The sequence below is a fragment of the Hypanus sabinus genome, chromosome 14 (genome assembly GCF_030144855.1).
Source record: "Hypanus sabinus isolate sHypSab1 chromosome 14, sHypSab1.hap1, whole genome shotgun sequence".
NCBI lineage: Eukaryota > Metazoa > Chordata > Chondrichthyes > Myliobatiformes > Dasyatidae > Hypanus > Hypanus sabinus.
This window is the reverse complement of record NC_082719.1, coordinates 51,758,656-51,775,948: the sequence shown is the minus strand read 5'-3', so window position 1 is coordinate 51,775,948 and position 17,293 is coordinate 51,758,656. Positions and strand designations below refer to the sequence as shown.

The 17,293-nt window shown below is 40.3% G+C and overlaps 2 protein-coding genes across 8 annotated transcripts in view; one reads left to right on the top strand and one right to left on the bottom strand.

Annotated features, from left to right (window-relative positions):
• The window catches only part of ociad2 (OCIA domain containing 2), a 160,743-nt gene that overhangs the window by 61,904 nt on the left and 81,546 nt on the right, over positions 1-17,293 (top strand). The gene's annotated exons all lie outside the window — the stretch shown is intronic.
• The window catches only part of LOC132404740 (PGAP2-interacting protein-like), a 79,690-nt gene that overhangs the window by 58,519 nt on the left and 3,878 nt on the right, over positions 1-17,293 (bottom strand). For both annotated transcript variants that reach the window (XR_009515657.1, XM_059989167.1), the window contains exons 2-5: positions 12,915-13,106; positions 7,794-7,914; positions 7,075-7,229; positions 3,175-3,382 (exon numbers count right to left, since the gene is read on the bottom strand). Coding sequence is in view for 1 of the 2 variants with exons in the window: in XM_059989167.1 (XP_059845150.1) it covers positions 3,175-3,382; positions 7,075-7,229; positions 7,794-7,914; positions 12,915-13,106 (676 nt within the window). In the remaining variant the exon portion in view is untranslated. The remainder of the gene's footprint in view (positions 1-3,174; positions 3,383-7,074; positions 7,230-7,793; positions 7,915-12,914; positions 13,107-17,293) is intronic.

Genomic DNA, 17,293 nt, shown 5'->3' with positions numbered 1-17,293 from the left:
TTTTTTTTAATATAAAAGAAAATCGACATATCTCTTCCCTTCCGAAGAACACATGCTGCAACTTTAAAAAAACTCAAACGTCTCACTGCATCTTTTAAAAAAAAAATGTACATCTCCCTATACTTCAACAGGTAGGGAGTCATCTTGGGTTTAAAACTTCCTCATCACTACTGTTATGTTTCGTAATTCAAACATAAAACTAATTGAAAGAAAAACACGGAGACAGGAATAACTCGTGACTAGTTTAGTTTTACTTTGGTGAGGTGCACACTTATGACATGATGGTGTATGCTATTCATGTACTTTTACATCTAACCTATGTCGAATTATGTAAAGAATACTTAATCAGACAATATATTTACAATATCATTGAAATATTCAATACACAAGGATATTCAAGGATAATAATGGTTGGAATCATTTCAGGGAGTTTCAATGGATTAATTTCTAGAGTGAGCAGGCTGTCTCTTGATAGGCAGGCTGATCTTGTAACACTGCAGTTTTGGAAAAACAAGACATGACTAGATTGAAAGACAAAATCCTGAAGAGTCTTGACAAGTTAGACATGGAGAGTATCCAGACAACTATGGCCACCAATTTAAAGCAGTGATGGTTTAGATTTTGCTCTCAACAGAGTGCAAATCCTTGAAACCCACTTCCTCGAAAGGCCCAGTGTTTGAATAGTTTTAAGACGGAGTTAGATATTTAGTAATTAGGGGGTAAAAAGTTAATATGGAATGGAGATTACAATCAGATCAGCCAAGCCTTTATTAATATTTAAGCGGGCCTGAAGAACTCCATGTACAAAGCGAAACGACAATTCACCTTCTGTGAATAATTATCCCTTTATCCACAGTAACTGAATGGTAACACATATTGTATAACATGTACAATTAACAGTGAATGATGTTCTGACAATCTTAAAGCTAAATAATTTATCTTTTTCCTATTCATAATTCATCTACAGCAAATTTTCTTTGGCGATCAGGTTGAGAGATTCAAGTAAATTGAAGAAAGATGCTTGCAAAATCTGTAAGAATTTAAGAAAGGAAACAGAAAAGGGATCACCTGAGTCTAACAGCACAATGTGTTTGAAGGCCAGTGAGGAATTAATAGGTATTATTACCTTTGAAAATATGCAAAACTCAAAGAAGTTACTTATTCCAAAATAGAATAAGTAATTTTCAGCAAAATCTGGATCTCAAATCAATACGTGCTACAGTCAGGTTAGAACATTGCTTATGGATTTTTTTTTGTCTTGCAAAGCTCTAAAACTGGATCCTGTAAATGATTTGTTGAAAGTTTGTAAAATATCCATAAAATTACCTAGAGTCATATTACAGTGTCAACTAAACACAATCATAAAAACATTTGCCTCAGACACCCACTTCTCTCGTATCAGCAGCCAAATGGGAAAAATATTCAGATCGTTTAAAAAAAGCAAAAAAAATGTTTGTGGTGAAATGATTATATAACATGTTTAAAAATAAAGCCCATAATATTATTAGAAACGGAGTTTTTGGAAACAGGTCTCGTAATGTTAGTTTCAATATTTCCACATTTTCAGAAGCAGAGTTATTCTGGAAATGTGATGTGGCCTTGCCTGTTCTTCCATCAATCACTAGACAAACACACAGCCTCCAATGTCATTATTTAGAGGTGCTCCTCCCACTAAATTTAGAGCAAGCTTATAAAAGTAACTGGTATGCAGGCACTACGCAGATGGAACTAAAGAGCTCGTAACATTGATACATTGGTGTAGGAGGAAGGTATTAAGATCTTTGGATCATTGGTCTCACTTCCAGAAGAAACGGTTTACACCTGAACTGGAAGGGGACGGATAGCCTTGCTGAGAGGTTTGCGAGTGCTTCATGGGGTGGCTTAAATTAGTATTGCAGGGGGATGGGAACCAGAGTGCCAGAGCAGATAGTGGAGTGGTTGGGGAGTCAGGAATCGAAAAGGTTGAGCATTGTGCGACTGATGTCCTGAGTTGCATATACATCAATGCAAGAACATAATTTCAGGGCATCCACCAACACCTGGAATTATGATATCGTAGACACTAGTGAGACTTGGTTGCAGGAGGGGCAGGACTAGCAGCTCAAATTCTGGAGTTCCGTTGTTCTAGATGTGACAGAGCAGGAGGAATTAGAGGAGGAGGGCTGGCATTATTACTGAAGTGCTCAGTCAGGACAGTCTGGAGAACTTGTCTAGTGAGGCATTATGGGTTGAACTGAGTAATAAGAAAGATATGACCTATACTACAGACCATGAGATTTAGAGTAATGCAGGGAGTGGCAGAGAGGGGGAATGTGAGAGGGGGTTTGGGTGTGTGAGGGGGTTGCACGAGGGGGGAGCGAAGAGGTATTTGCAGATGACATCAAGATGGGGTGTACAATGGACAGCAAGAATGCCATCGTGGCTTGCAGAGGGATCTGGACCAGTTGGAAAAATAGGTTAAATAAAACAGATGGCAGGGGTAAGGATGCCTATGGTTCCAGTGCATATCGATGGGAGTTTAAATGTTTTGGCATGGGCTAGATGGGCTGAAGGGCCTGATTCTGTGCTATACTTTTCTATAATTCCATCACTCATTGATTGTAGCTTGATCCCCTCTCACAGCCATTACCACCACCCTGTTCAAGCACAGTCGCCTCTAACGCCCACAATCTCAAACACCATTTCCTTCTCCCTCTTAAATGTACACAAGTCAAATCAGGAACTAAATGAGCAACATTGACAGTAACACCGCACTTTTATATTCAAAGACCCCTGAGGACCTTCATTAGTCAACTCCAGCTTGCTGCTCGAGTGGTATTTCAGCTCACAGTTCAATATCAAGTGCTTATTCATTCAAGAACAAGGATTGCAAATGAATGAGCCAGTAATTACACGGTGGAAATAAAAACAAATGTCTGAATACATTGGATGACAACTAAACACTTCAGACATCAAACATAATAAAATATTTAAATAACAAACTGCAAATGAAATAAAAACAAATAATGCTTGGACAATTCAAATGCATCAGAGTCAGGGTCACAAATCTATCAGAAAAGTTGAATATATCCCAGGCAGGCAAAACAAGTTTACATTGGTCCTGTTTCCAAAAGGTAATACTGTTGCAGGAAATTCTGACCCATAGTTGAGCTCTCCATGTAACCCATGACTTACCCATAAGGATTTGGATCTGGTCCGGTCTCTGGGTGGCCACTTACTGCCCACCGTGAAACAAGTGAGACCTCCCCGAATATCCAGTGTACAAGGTACAGGAGACTTCCATAAGCAGCTCCACTCACAAGCCAATCGAACCAAACATCAGGGTTGATCTTTTTCATCGGTGATTTTGTCTCCTTGTCTATCTGAGATAACTTCTGAAAATCTATCACAGATAAAAAGGATTTCATTTAAACCAATTTATTACAAATTGTTTAATTGGTTTATTATTATCACGTGTACCAAGGTAAAGTGAAAAATCTGCCATTCATACAGACCATTTAATTTAATTAATGCATTGAGGTAATACTAAGAGAAAATAATAATGCAGAATAAAGTGTTCTCATTACTGAGAAAGTGCAGTGCAGGTAGACATATAAGTTGCAAAGCCGAAGCAAGTTAGATTATGAAGTCAAGCATCCATCTTACTGTACTATCATTCAATAGTCTTACAGTAATCATTGTAAGAGACTGAGATCTCTTATCAGTTAACCACAGATGAACTCACGGAACTGAGAAACCAAGATGACCCAGCAAGTTGAATATACTCTCAAATACCAAGTGGAAGACAAATAAAACTGCAGATAAAACAGTTACTGGAAGAATTTAGCCAGTCAAGCTACATCAGGGGAAAGGGAAAGCAGGTGATGTTTCAGGTTGAAGGTCAATGGCTTTCTTTGTCCACAGATACTGCTGACTGGCTGGATCTTCTAGCATTCTGCTTTCCATTCTTCAGGAAAAGAGTAGTTAAATATACAGCAACAATGGGGCAAAAAATCTGATTTATTCACAAGATTGTTAAGGGTTTTCATGCTGACTGTGTTAAATGATATATCCCCAAATTTTTCATTTAACATTTACAGGGAACGAAGACCTGAGTTGTAGTTGTGCCTTGAGCAAACGTAACAGGTACAGGTACAGATGGCAAGGGGTGGGGCGGGGGAAGCAAATAACTAAAACTTCAGGTCCTGGAAATCTGAAACCAAACATGCTGAGAACACTCAGTAACATATGTGGAAAGAGAAACTGTTAACGGATCACATCAGAGACACTGTCGCTAATATGGGCAAAGGTCCAGCAGACAGAGAACATACTGCTAAATGCGAGATCGTCCACTTTGGAAGGAAAAATAGAAGATCCGATTATCATTTAAATGGTGAAAGACTGCAGTGTGCTGTTGTGCAGAGGAACCTGAGAGTGCTTGTGCATGAAGGCAAATAAAATGTTGGCTTTCACTGCTGTGAAGAGAGCTTGAATGTGAGAGCGGGGAGGTAATACTGCAACTGTACCCGGCACTGGCAAAGCCACACCTGGAGTACTACAAGCTGTTCTGGTCTCCTTACTTGAGGAAAGATATGCTAGTTTTGGAGGCAGCACAGATGAGATTCATCAGGATGATTTTGGAAATGAGGGGATTAGCCGAGGAAGACATTCTGAATCGCCTGGGACAATACTTGGTGGAATTCAGAAGATTGAGAGTGGATCTTATAGAAAAATATAACATTATTGAATGGATAGATAAGATAGGATGTAGGAAGGTTGTTTCCACTTGTAGGTGAGACTAGAACTAGGGGACATGGCCTCAAGATTCAGGGAAATGAGGAGAAACTGCTTTTCTCAGAAAGTAGTGTATTTGTGGAACTCTGTGCCCAGGGAAGCATTAGAGGCTACCTCATTGAATATATTTACATAAGATAGATAGATTTTTGCACAGCAGGATAATTAAAGGTTACAGGGAAAATGCAGGTAGAGTCCGTAGCTAGGAAACAGATGAGATACGATCAAGATATCACTCCACTATGGTCAATGCACAGGGAACAATGCAAAGAAAACAATTCTGCAACCTAAGTGTTTTTAGAGCATCTTTTGCATCTACAAGATATAACAAAATGTTTCAAATCCAATTAGGTACCTCTTGAAGAGTGCCGAGTACTATAAAAATCAGAACAGCAATGTGCATACAGCAGAGGTTTCACAAACCTATTTTTGAGGGATACCTATTAGCCAGTCTACTGGAGGAAAAGTTTCTTGCTCTCTCCATTTTCTTCTTAAAGCATTCTATTTAGCAACTCAGCCAAAAGACCCAACCTCAGAAGTTCAATTATCAATCCTGCAATGAAATATCAACCTAGATTCTGTAATTAAGTCTTTGGTGTAGAAATTAATCTCCCAATCTTCTATAAACAACTGCCACTGCTGAACAAACAAGGCTTCTAACTACTTACCTATCAGTTTCTCTGGATCATCAAATTTCATTTCAAAATGCCTTGAACACATCTGTCATCCTATTTTCAACAGAAAATGCATTCTAAAAGTAGTAATAATCATTTCTATTATGGAACCTTGAAATAACAAGACATGATACTGAAAATAACCATGTATTTCCATACACAAACTGAAGTTGGGTTTTAGAACACTATCCTATACTCCAGTGAATGCTTGTTAAAATATAGCATGTATAAATTAATTTATGGGAATTAATGTATCTCAAATAAACTCAAATCTTATTTCAAATAAAATGAGGCAACCTACAGACAAGTCATCACCCTGACACTGTGGTGCCAAGAAAATAACCTCTCCCTCAATGTCGCAAGAACAAAGGAGCTGGTTGTGGACTATAGGAGGAACAGAGACAGGCTAACTCCTATTGACGTCAATGGATCTGGGGTTGAGAGGATAAACAGCTTTAAGTTCCTCAGCATACGCATCACTGAGGATCTCACATGGTCTGTACATACCAGCTGTGTGGTGAAAAAAGGCACAACAGTGTCTCTTTCACCTCAGACGGGGCACGATTGAGAGCATCCTGACTGGCTGAATCACTGCCTGGTATTGGAACTGTCCCTCCCTCGATCGCAGAACTCTGCAGAGAGTGGTGCAGACAGCCCAGTGCATTTGTGGATGTGAACTTCCCACTATTTGGGACAGTTACAGTGTCAAGTGTGTAAAAAGGACCTAAACAATCATTGGGGACCCAAGTCACCCCAATCACAAACTGTCTGAGATGCTTCCATCCGGGAAGCAGTACCATAGCTTAAAAGCCAGGACCAACAGGCTCTGGGACAGCTTCTTCCACCAGGGCATCAGACTGATTAATTCATGCTGACACAACTGTATTTCTAAGCTATATTTACTGTTCTTTGTGTATCTTACTGTATATATTACTTACAAATTACTGTAATTTGCAAATTGCATATTCAGACAAAGATTTTCACCACTCATGTATGTGAAGGATTTAAGAAATAAAGTCAATACAATTCAACGAACGCAAATACTCTGCAAACTGTATCCTTGTGACTAATAAGAGCTAGTCTCCAAAGATTTCACCTTTATCCTGGCAAAATCATTATAAGTAATGTAGCTGCATCAAGATTTATCTTCTAACTATCCAAAATTGAAAGTAGAAAACTACAGTTTAAAAAGCCTTTCACTATTCTCTCAACATCATTAACCTGCTTATCTTCCTTTTTCTGCAACATGATTCACTGGTTTAACCACAACATGACAATTCTCCAGTACAAAGTCCCACTTCAATCATTCATCCTAGAATAAACAAAGGAGGCCACAATTTCCTTGCCAACTTTTTGACACTAAGATGATAAGTCAATTCCTTGAGCCACTGTAGCCCTTGTTGAGATGTCCCCTGTTCTTATGGGTGGGAATTTCCAGGATTCGAGCCTGCAGTAAGGGAAGATGGCAATATACCTGGAGGGAACTTTAACATAAATCTGAGACATTAAAGATCCTGCATGCCCCAAGATTACAATAACTAAATAATAAAGTATGCTTAGTTTCAACATGGACAAATATTCAACCTCTTTGAATGTTAAAATATTTTACTACTTAATATATCATTACCTGAACGTATTCTCTCCAAAGTCACAATGGCACCCACAGCCAGTATTAAAGAGTTTAAGGTATTGGATGCCCACACTGGGTTCAGGGAGGTGCACCAGATCCTTAATACAAGTTGCAGAATATGACCCAGAATGAAACCCCAAAATCTGCAGAGTCTACAAATTTACAACATAGAAATACATTAGCATTCATTTAGCCTTCATGGTCAAACAAAATTTACATTTTGAAGAATTATTTAGCTGCTATCTTACATATTCTTTTCAGTCTTTTTTCTTTTTCATCATTTTACTTTATCACTTTGTACTTCGTCTTTTTGTCTTTTTATTGATCAGCCCAGACATTTTAGTATGGGCCACACATATTTCGTTCCCCACAAAGGGTTTGCATTCCACCCGCAAATAAACAAGTTCAATCCACATCCCCTGAGCAATTGAATTTACAGGGCAATTTGCTATATTTTTTTAAAAAATAACCTTCCTTATTAGGCAACCTCACTTTTTGTAAATACTGAACTGATTGCTTAACCATTTTGTTTCAGTACAGTAGTGAAATGCAGTATGTTAATTTAGTGTGGATGTATATTAATGCAACCAAATTATCTTAACTATCATTCAAATACTTCCTGATGACAAATAGCAACTACCATTGAATACTATTATTACTACTTTGCTCATATTCAACAACTGTGATCTGACATACAAGGTACAAAAGATCACCACCTTTGCTGAAAGTCTCCTGACCACCAAGTCACAGCTTGAACAAGCAGAGCTGAAGCTACTCCAAGAGCCAGTGCTACAGCTCGGGTAAGAGGGCAAGAGGCTTGATAAGAAGCAATACTCCCTGCAAGACAAAAGTAATATTGTAGTTGACTTCCCTTAGAAGCATATGAAAAATTTTAGATCTTTTGATTTGTAAAATAAAAATAATGCAGAAACTGGAGCATTTCATCAACTAGTTATAGAGGTCTCTTGTTATAGCTTAATATCACTGGGTTTAGTGATACTACCCTTCCAACTAATAGGCAACAGCAATCATAATTCCAGTTAATATACCTACAGAGGCAAAGGATTTCACAATTCAAGAATTTTGCATGTACTGTATATCAATGTAAAAATATTGTTAAATATTAGCCAAATTATACGTTTGTATAAGGAGAAGCACTGCTGATGTTTCAGGCCAAGAGGGTCTTGGCCCGAAACGTCGACAGTGCTTCTCCTTATAGACGCTGCCTGGCCTGCTGTGTTCTTCCAGCATTTTGTATGTGTTGTTTAAATTTCCCGCATCTGCAGATTTCCTCGTTAAAGTGGGTATGCCTGCAGTGGTTCACCATGGCAGGAAAGATTATGGCAATTTGTCTGCCCAAGACTGCAAGAAATTGCAGAAAAATGTGAATGCAACCCAGTCCATCACCGAAACATACCTCCCTTGCATTGACTATCTACACTTCTGCTTCCTCAGGAAAGAAAGCAGCATAATCAAAGATCTCTCCCAACTTCGTCACTCACTATTCTCCCAACTTCGTCACTCACTATTCTCCCCACTTCCATCAGGCAGAAGATACAAAAGCTTAAAAACATGCACCACAAGAAACAAGGATGATTTCTAACTCACTGTTATAACACTCTTAAACAGATATCTTCTATGATTAAAAAAATCTCCTGCTCTCGTTATGGCCCTCACACCTCATTTGACCACCTGCACTTTCTCAATGACTGCACTTGGATACTGCATCCTCCCACTGCTTTTCCATTTGTACTACCTTGGTTACTTGTGTATAGAATGATCTGTCTGGATGGCACGCCAACAGGTTTTACCCTGTATCGCAGTACCTGTGACAATAATAAACCAACAACAGAAAACCTTGCAAATATTCAACAAACTAAGAGCATTTGAGGGGGGGGGGGAGATGGTAGAGAAACAGCAATCATCTTATCAGGATTGAGAGATGTTAAAATTACATTTTATACTCAAATCCCAGAACTTTCCATCTAACATCACAGACATTCACACCAGATGTACTACAGCCATTCCACAAGTGCAATTTGGAATGAGCAATAAATTATGACCTTGCGAGTGAGAGCCACACGCCCACAAATGAATACAGAAAAAATAATTGTGAAGCTCTAGCTTCCACCCAGTGCTTACTCCAAACAAAGGAACACCGAGGGAAATGCTTAAAATATCAACTGAGTCGTTTTCAATTTTGCAAAATACAATCGTCCTTCTATCTGAGTCCTCCAGCATTTTGTATGCATTGCTTTATATGTAACATACAGTAGTGAGTTTTTAAATGCAGCACAATGACTCAAGTTGCTTCACAGCAATATCTTTCATGACGATGATGAAGATGACTGTAATGATTGTGAGTATGGTAAAGAAAAACAAGCAGAATGTGAGGAGAAGGAGCCTAATGTTTATAATAGACAAAGTTAATGGAAATCTCATTAAAGCTTTTTTAGTAGTTCACAGTCATTAATTAAGAAAAGCCTTTGGCATTGACTGCAGCCACCAAACACCTGGCCAATATGTCCATGGTGACTGGAAGTGTGAGCCATTGGCAGAACTCACTATTGAGATGGATGACCACAAGTATTTGATGAAAACAAATAAGTCCTGATGAAGGGTCTTGGCCTGAAACATCAATTGTTTACTCTTTTACATAGATGCTGCCTGGCCTGCTGAGTTCCTCCAGCAGTTTGTGTGCATTACTAAGTATTTGATGAAAGGTGGGGTGCTGGAGAAACTACCAGTTGGCATGATTCTGGGAGAGATTTGCTTGTGTTACATGAGTTACTGAGGAAGGGAAATAGCCAATCACATCCATCTGTTAATCCCAGAGTGGTCGTGCTATTTCTTATTTTGTCGTGATTCGTGCTAAGACCAAAGCAATGGCTGGGTTACAACCTTAGTCTGTGCGAGGGAGAAACCAAAAGGCTTCGAGAAAAAAGAAAATCACACAGCCAATGGTGCTTTGAGAAATATACTAGTTCTCCTGCCTCTGTTGGTAGTTGTACAGATGATGTGCCCATTGATGATGATATAGAAGATAGGGGCTACCAAGAGTTCACACCCGACAAGAATAAGTACTGAGCTATAATTGTGTCTGGTGGATTATCTTTTTTTTAAAAAAATACAGTTTTTCCTCCCACTATTTGCACTATTTTTGAAAGTTTGCTTTTTAATGCACATAATAAACACTAAATGACTCCAGCCAGTTTTTCTTGGGTAAAATTAAAGGTCATAACCCACATTTTTAACATTTAACAGGCATGCAGTGAGATATTGAGATCAGAAAGATGTATTGAAGGAGTGCTTTAAGGGTGGAGGTGAGGAGAACAGTAAATTTTAGATTACAGCAAACAAAAAGATTTTGTGAAATACAATTGCTTGCGATGTCGAGTTCCACCTTTTTGTTTCTCTTTCATGAAACATATTACATTCAGTATTTTCTTGTGGGCGTGAGAAGCAATTTATGTTCTCCTGCAGGGTGGAGACTGGAATACTGAGTCACCATTTTACTGCCGTTTTCCATGTGCAATAAAAAAGAGATACTGCTGAACAACAATCTACCCTAGTGTATCTCCCAGGTGTTCTCTCTTCTCAGAACCTGTGCAATGAGTCTGTAGGTGAGGAACACACAAGAGAAATGTACAGGTAAACAAGCACATTGTTCAGCAACAGCCCTGGTTTTATTACAGCCAGAAGGCCCTGCTTGCCTCGATAACATGAACAAGCCACTGATTGTCCCTTTAAGATAAGAGAGCCTGGATTGAAATCAGCAGGTGAAACAATTCCAACACAAACATCAGGCTTTTCAGGTCATGTAATGGCACTGAACCTTTGGCTGAAGCTCTTATCAATCTTTAACCCAAATCTGTCTATTTTATGTGAAGTCAGCATTACAATTTCTATCAGCAATAATTGAAAAACAATTAAATTCTCAAAATCTGAAATAAATGTGAAAATGCTGTTCTTAATGGCTTAGACAGTATTTGTGAGAGAGAAAGAGGGGTAACATTAATCTTCCCCTAAACCACGACAGATCAAAGGGAACAAGCAGAAGCTCCTCTTTCTTGGGTTGATAGGCTATGACCAGTGGGATATCGCAGGAATCAGTGCTCAAGCCCCACAGCCCCATCTAAATTTTGTGGAGATCACCAAATGCTGATTCCAAGCTTGCCTGTGACAGAAAGCAAGATGGGATGGCAATAAAAGAAAGAGAGTGTGGAATGAGTCTTACCCACAATGGTGCGTTTGCTACCTGAGCAGAGATTAGGCAGGCAGGCCAAGTATGTATTTTCTAGAGTATAGAATGAGAGATGTCATTGAAATTTACAAAATACTCACAGGGGTAGATAGACTGGATATTGGGAAGGATGATTCTCCCAAGACCGTGGTCAAGAACTGGTGGGCGGGGGGGGGGGGTGGAGGGGAGGGGGTGGGAAGGTGTGTAATAGAATAAGATGAGAAGAAATTCCTTCACACAAAAGGTAGTGAATCTTCAGAGTTTCCTTACTTATAAGGATATAGAGGCCAAGTCACAAGGTTGTTTCAAAACTTGGGACAATGTTTCTAGATATTAAGGAAATCATAGATAACGGGACAGTGAAAGAAGATGGTCTAGAAGTAGTAGGTCAGACACAATATTAATGAAAGCAGAACAGGCTCAAAGCGTCAGACGGCAAGCTCCTTCTCCTACCTCTTACATCTTCACATCTTCTAGATTCAATTATTTGAGATTATAACCATATTATCCATTCTTAATTTTGCCTCTGCATTTAATGAAGAGTCTCCTATTAGAGAAAATAGATTTCTTTCTCCAAAGAGAATTACCCTAATTATTCATACATTTCCAATTTTTTTTTGTTTCTTACATTTTACATTAGGGACTGGGTACAGAGATAAGCATTTTATTTAATTGTCTTTATGAAAGTCTAAAGCACAGTTGTATAACCCACTAACTTTATCCATTTAATTTAATCCACTAACAATTGGAGATGTTTAAATTATGCATTCATATCTGTAAGCCAATTTTTGAACAATTACTTGTGAGGAATTTATTTATTGGGATACAGAGCAGAGCAGGCCTTCCCAGCTTTTAAGCCACGCCACCCAGCAACCCATCTATTCACCCTAGCTTCATCGTGAGGCACTTTATAATGACCAATTTACATACCAACTGGTACATCTTTGGACTGTGGGAGGAAACCAGAGCACCTGGAGGAAACCCATGCGGTCACAGGGAGAACGTACACACTCCTTACAGGCAGCGGCAGGATTTGAACCTGGGTCAGTAACGCTGTAAAACGCTGTGCTAATCACTAGGCTACCGTGCTGGCCTATGGATAGTTATTTTACTATGCAAGCACCCAAGGACGCTCCATCACATTTTATTCCCATTATAAGATGTTGGATTCACTGTGTATGGGCAGACATCAAGCAGAAACCAATGAGCTTAGCTGCAAAGCCCAGTCAAACAAACTACACACACTTGCAAGGTTGGGTCACAAAGAATGAATACTGAAGTTAACTATCAGAGGACTTGCAGCCTTCATAAAGACTAGTGGATAAACCAGGCTGTGATTTATCCTCATACCTTATGTTGTAATCAAGTAACCTGGGACAAGTGTAAATCAGTACTCCACCCATCACACCAGAAAGATTTTCTTTTTTTGTACTGGTGCAAATTTGGTGCTTTGGGATTTGTTTTAATAACAACCTGATCTGTGATGTTATAAACAGGCTGACTCATAGCAGTTGTTTAGAATGGAGCAGGTGCAGACACAAGAATAAATACTCTGCATGTTTATGAGCTATCGCAAAGCAAGACACTCACTTACCCAGAGTGATTAGTCTGAGAAAGGCAATGACATACTTGTTGTTGGCCAATCTCCACACTGTTGTGATGCTCAATATTAAAGGTGTGCCGTAAGCTGCAGCAAGGATTTCATAGCCAGTGATTTCCAAAACCTGAAGCGGGAAGTACCAGAGCATAGGGGCCAAGCCATAATAAAGGGAGAGGGAAATGTAACCTGAAAATTGAAATTCATAATTGCAGTTTAGTAAAAAGAAAAGCACAGAATTATAAATTTAATTGAAAGAAGAAAAAGTCAATTGTTTTAACATAAACATTAAAAAACCTACAGCACAATAAAGGCCCTTCTGCCCTTCAAAGATGTTCCAAACATGTCCTTACCTTAGAAATTACCTAGGGTTACCTGTAGCCCTCTAGTTTTCTGATCTCTATGTACCCGTCCAAGAGTATCATAAAAGATTCTATCATATCCGCCTTCACCACCGTTGCTGGCAACCTATTCCACTCACTCACCACTCTCTGCGTAAAAAAACTTACATTTGACATCTCCTCTGTACCTACTTTCAAGCACCTTAAAACTATGCCCTCTTGTGCTAGCTCTTTCAGCCCTGGGAAAAAGGCTTCTGACTATCCGCATGATCAGTGCCTCTCATCATCATATACACCTCTATCAGGTCACCTCCCATCCTCCATCACTCCAAGGAGAAAAAGCCGAGTTCACTCAACCTATTCTCATAAGGCATGCTCCCCAATCCAGGCAACATCCTTGTAAATCTCCTCTGCACTCTTTCTATGGATTCCTGATCCTTCCTGTAGTGAGGAACTGAGCACAATACACCAAGTGGGGTCTGACCAGGGTCCTATATAGCTGCAACATTACCTCTCGGCTCCTAAGCACAATCCCACGGTTGATGAAGGGCCTGAAGGTGGATAAATCACCTAGGCAAGATGGGACTAGATCCCAAAGTTCTGAAAGAGGTAGCTTAAGAGATTATAGAGACATTAGTAGAGATTTTACAAGAATCATTAGACTCTGGAGGATCACAAATGTCACTCCACTTTTTAAGAAGGGAGGGAGACAAAGGACAGGAAATTATAGGCCAGTTAACCTGACTTCGGTGGTTGGTAAGCCATAGAGGCCGTTATGCATTCTTAACCATATGCTTTCTTAACCACAGAGTCAACCTTTGCAGCAACTTTGAGTGTCCTATGGAGTCGGACCCCAAGATTCCTCTGATCCTCCACACTGCCAAGAGTCTTACCATTAATACTATATTCTGCCATCAAATTTGACCTATCAAGATGAACCACCTCACACTTATCCAGGTTGAACTCCATCTGCCACTTCTCAGCCCAGTTTTGCATCCTACCAATGTCCTGCTGTAAATTCTGACAGCCCTCCACACTATCCACAACACCCCCAACCTTTGTGTCATTAGCAAATTTACTAATCCATCCTTCCACTTCTTCATCCAGGTCATTTATCAAAATCATGAACAGTAGGGGTCCCAGAACAGATCCCTGAGGCACACCAATGCTGACCAACTTCCATGCAGAATATGATCCATCTACAACCACTCTCTGCCTTCTGTGGGCAAGGCAGTTCTGGATCCACAAAGCAATGTCCCTTGGATCCCATACCTCCCATGCCTCCTTACTTTCTCAACAAGTCTTGCATGGGTACCTTGTCAAATGCCTTGCTGATATCCATATATACTATATCTACTGCTCTACTTGCATCAATGTGTTTAGTCACATCCTCAAAAAATTCAATCAGGCTCATAAAACACAACCTGCCTTTGAGAAAGTGATGCTGGCTATCCCTAATCATATTATAACACTCCAAATGTTCATAAATCCTGCCTCTCAGGATGTTCTCCATCAACTTACCAACCACTGAAGTAAGACTGACTGGTCTATCTCTACTCCCTTTCTTGAATAATGGAACAACATCTGCAACCCTCCAATCCTCCAGAACCTCTCCTGTCCCCATTGATGATGCAAAGATCATCACCATAGGCTCAGTAATCTCCTCCCTCACCTCCCACAGTAGTCTGGGGTACATCTCATCTGATCCTAGTGACTTATCCAACTTGATGCTTTCTAAAAGCTCCAGCACATCCTCTTTCTTAATATCTACATGCTCAAGCTTTTCAGTCCACTGTAAGTCATCCCGACAATCGCCAAGATCTTTTTCCATAGTGAATACTGAAGTACTCATTAAGTACCTCTGCTGTCTCCTCTGGTTCCATACACACTTATCCACTGTCACACTTGATTGGTCCTATTCTCTCATGTCTTATCTTCTTGCTCTTCACATACTTGTAGAATGGCTTGGGGTTTTCCTTAATCCTGCTAAGGCCAAGGCCTTCTTATGGCCCCTTCAGGCTCTTCTAAGTTCTTTCTTAAGCTCCTTTCTGCTAGCATTAAAATCTTCTATGTATCATTACCTGTTTTTTTTTAAACTTTTCATAAGTTCTTTTTTTGTTGACTAGATTTACAACAGCCTTTGTATACCTTGGTTCCTGTACCCGGCCGTCCTTTCCCTGTCTCATTGGAATTTACCCATGCAGAATTCCACGCAAATATCCCCTGAACATTTGCCACATTTCTTCCATACATTTTCCTGAGAACATCTGTTTCCAATTTATGCTTCCAAGTTCCTGCCTGATAGCCTCATATTTCCCCTTACTCCAATTAAACACTTACCTAAATTGTCTTTCCTATCCCTCTCCAATGCTACGGTAAAGGAGATAGAATTGTGATCACCATCTCCAAGATGCCCTCCCACTGAGAGATCTGACACCTGACCAGACACGAGAAGATCTGCAGATGCTGGAAATTCAAGCAACACACAAAAAATGCTGGTGGAACACAGCAGGCCAGGCGGCATCTATAGGAAGAAGTACAGTCGACGTTTTGGGTCGAGACTCTTCGTCCGGACTCCCCCTTTCTTTCTTCCAAGGCTTTCCATGCTATGATACACCCCCTTCTCCAGTCCTGTATTCCTTTTGCCAATCAACTTCCCGGCTCTAGTCTTCCTCCCTCCCCCTCCTGTCTTCTCCTATCATTTCAGGTCTCACCCTCCCACTTTCAAATCTCTTACTATCTCTTTTTATCCCCCATTACTCCTGATGAAGGGTCTCGACCCGAAATGTTGACAGTGCTTCTTCCTATAGATGTTGCCTGGCCTGCTGCGTTCCACCAGCATTTTGTGTGTGTTGACACCTGAACTGGTTCATTTCCCTCCACCAGTTCAAGTACAGCCTCTCCTCTTGTAAGCTTATCTACATATTGTGTCAAGAAACCTTCTTGAACACACCTAACAAACTCCACCCCATCTAAACCCCTCACTCTAGGGACATGCCAATTGATATTTGGGAAATTAAAATCTCCCACAACAACCCTGTTATTATTACACCTTTCCAGAATGTCTCCCTATCTGTTCCTTGATGTCCCTGCTACTATGGGGTGGCCTATAAGAACACCCAGTAGAGTTATTGACCCCTTCCTGTTCCTAACTTCCACCCACAGAGACTCTGTAGACAATCCCTCCATATCTTCCTCCTTTACTGCAGCCGTGACACTATCTCTGATCAACATTGCCACAACCCCACCTGTTTTGCCTCCTTCCATGTCCTTTCTGAGATATCTAAAGCCTGGCACTCTAAGTAACCATTCCTGCCTCTGAGCTATCCAAGTCTCTGTAGTGGCCACAACATCATAGCTCCAAGTACAGGTCCACACACTAAGCTCATCCCCTTTGTTCATAATACTCCTTGCATTAAAATAGACACATCTTATACCATCAGTCTGAGTGCATTCCTTCTCTATCACCTGCCTCTCCTCCCTCTTGCACTGTTCTGAAGCTTTCTCTATTTCTGAGTCAACCGCCTCGTTCTCTGTCTCTTCAGTTTGCTTTCCACCCACCAGCAATTCCAGTTTAAACTCTCCCCAGTAGCCTTAGCAAACCTCCCTGCCAGGATGTTGGTTCCCCTGGGATTCAAGAGCAACCCGTCCTTTTTGTACAGGTCACCCCGGCCCCAAAAGAGGTCCCAATGATCCAGAAATCTGAATCCCTGCCCCCGCTCCAATCCCTCAGCCACGCATTTATCCTCCACCTGATTCTGTTCCTATTCTCACTGTAATGTGATACAGGCAGTAATCCCAAGATGACTACTTTGCGGTCCTGCTTCTCAACTTCCTTCATAACTCCCTGTAGTCTGTTTTCAGGACCTCCTCCCTTTACCTGCCTATGTCATTGGTACCAATATGTACCATGACCTTTGGCTGTTCACCTTCCTACTTCAGGATATTGTGGACGCGATCAGAAACATCCTGGACCCGCACCTGGGAGGCAAACAACCATACATGTTTCGTTCCTGCATCCACAGAATCACCTGT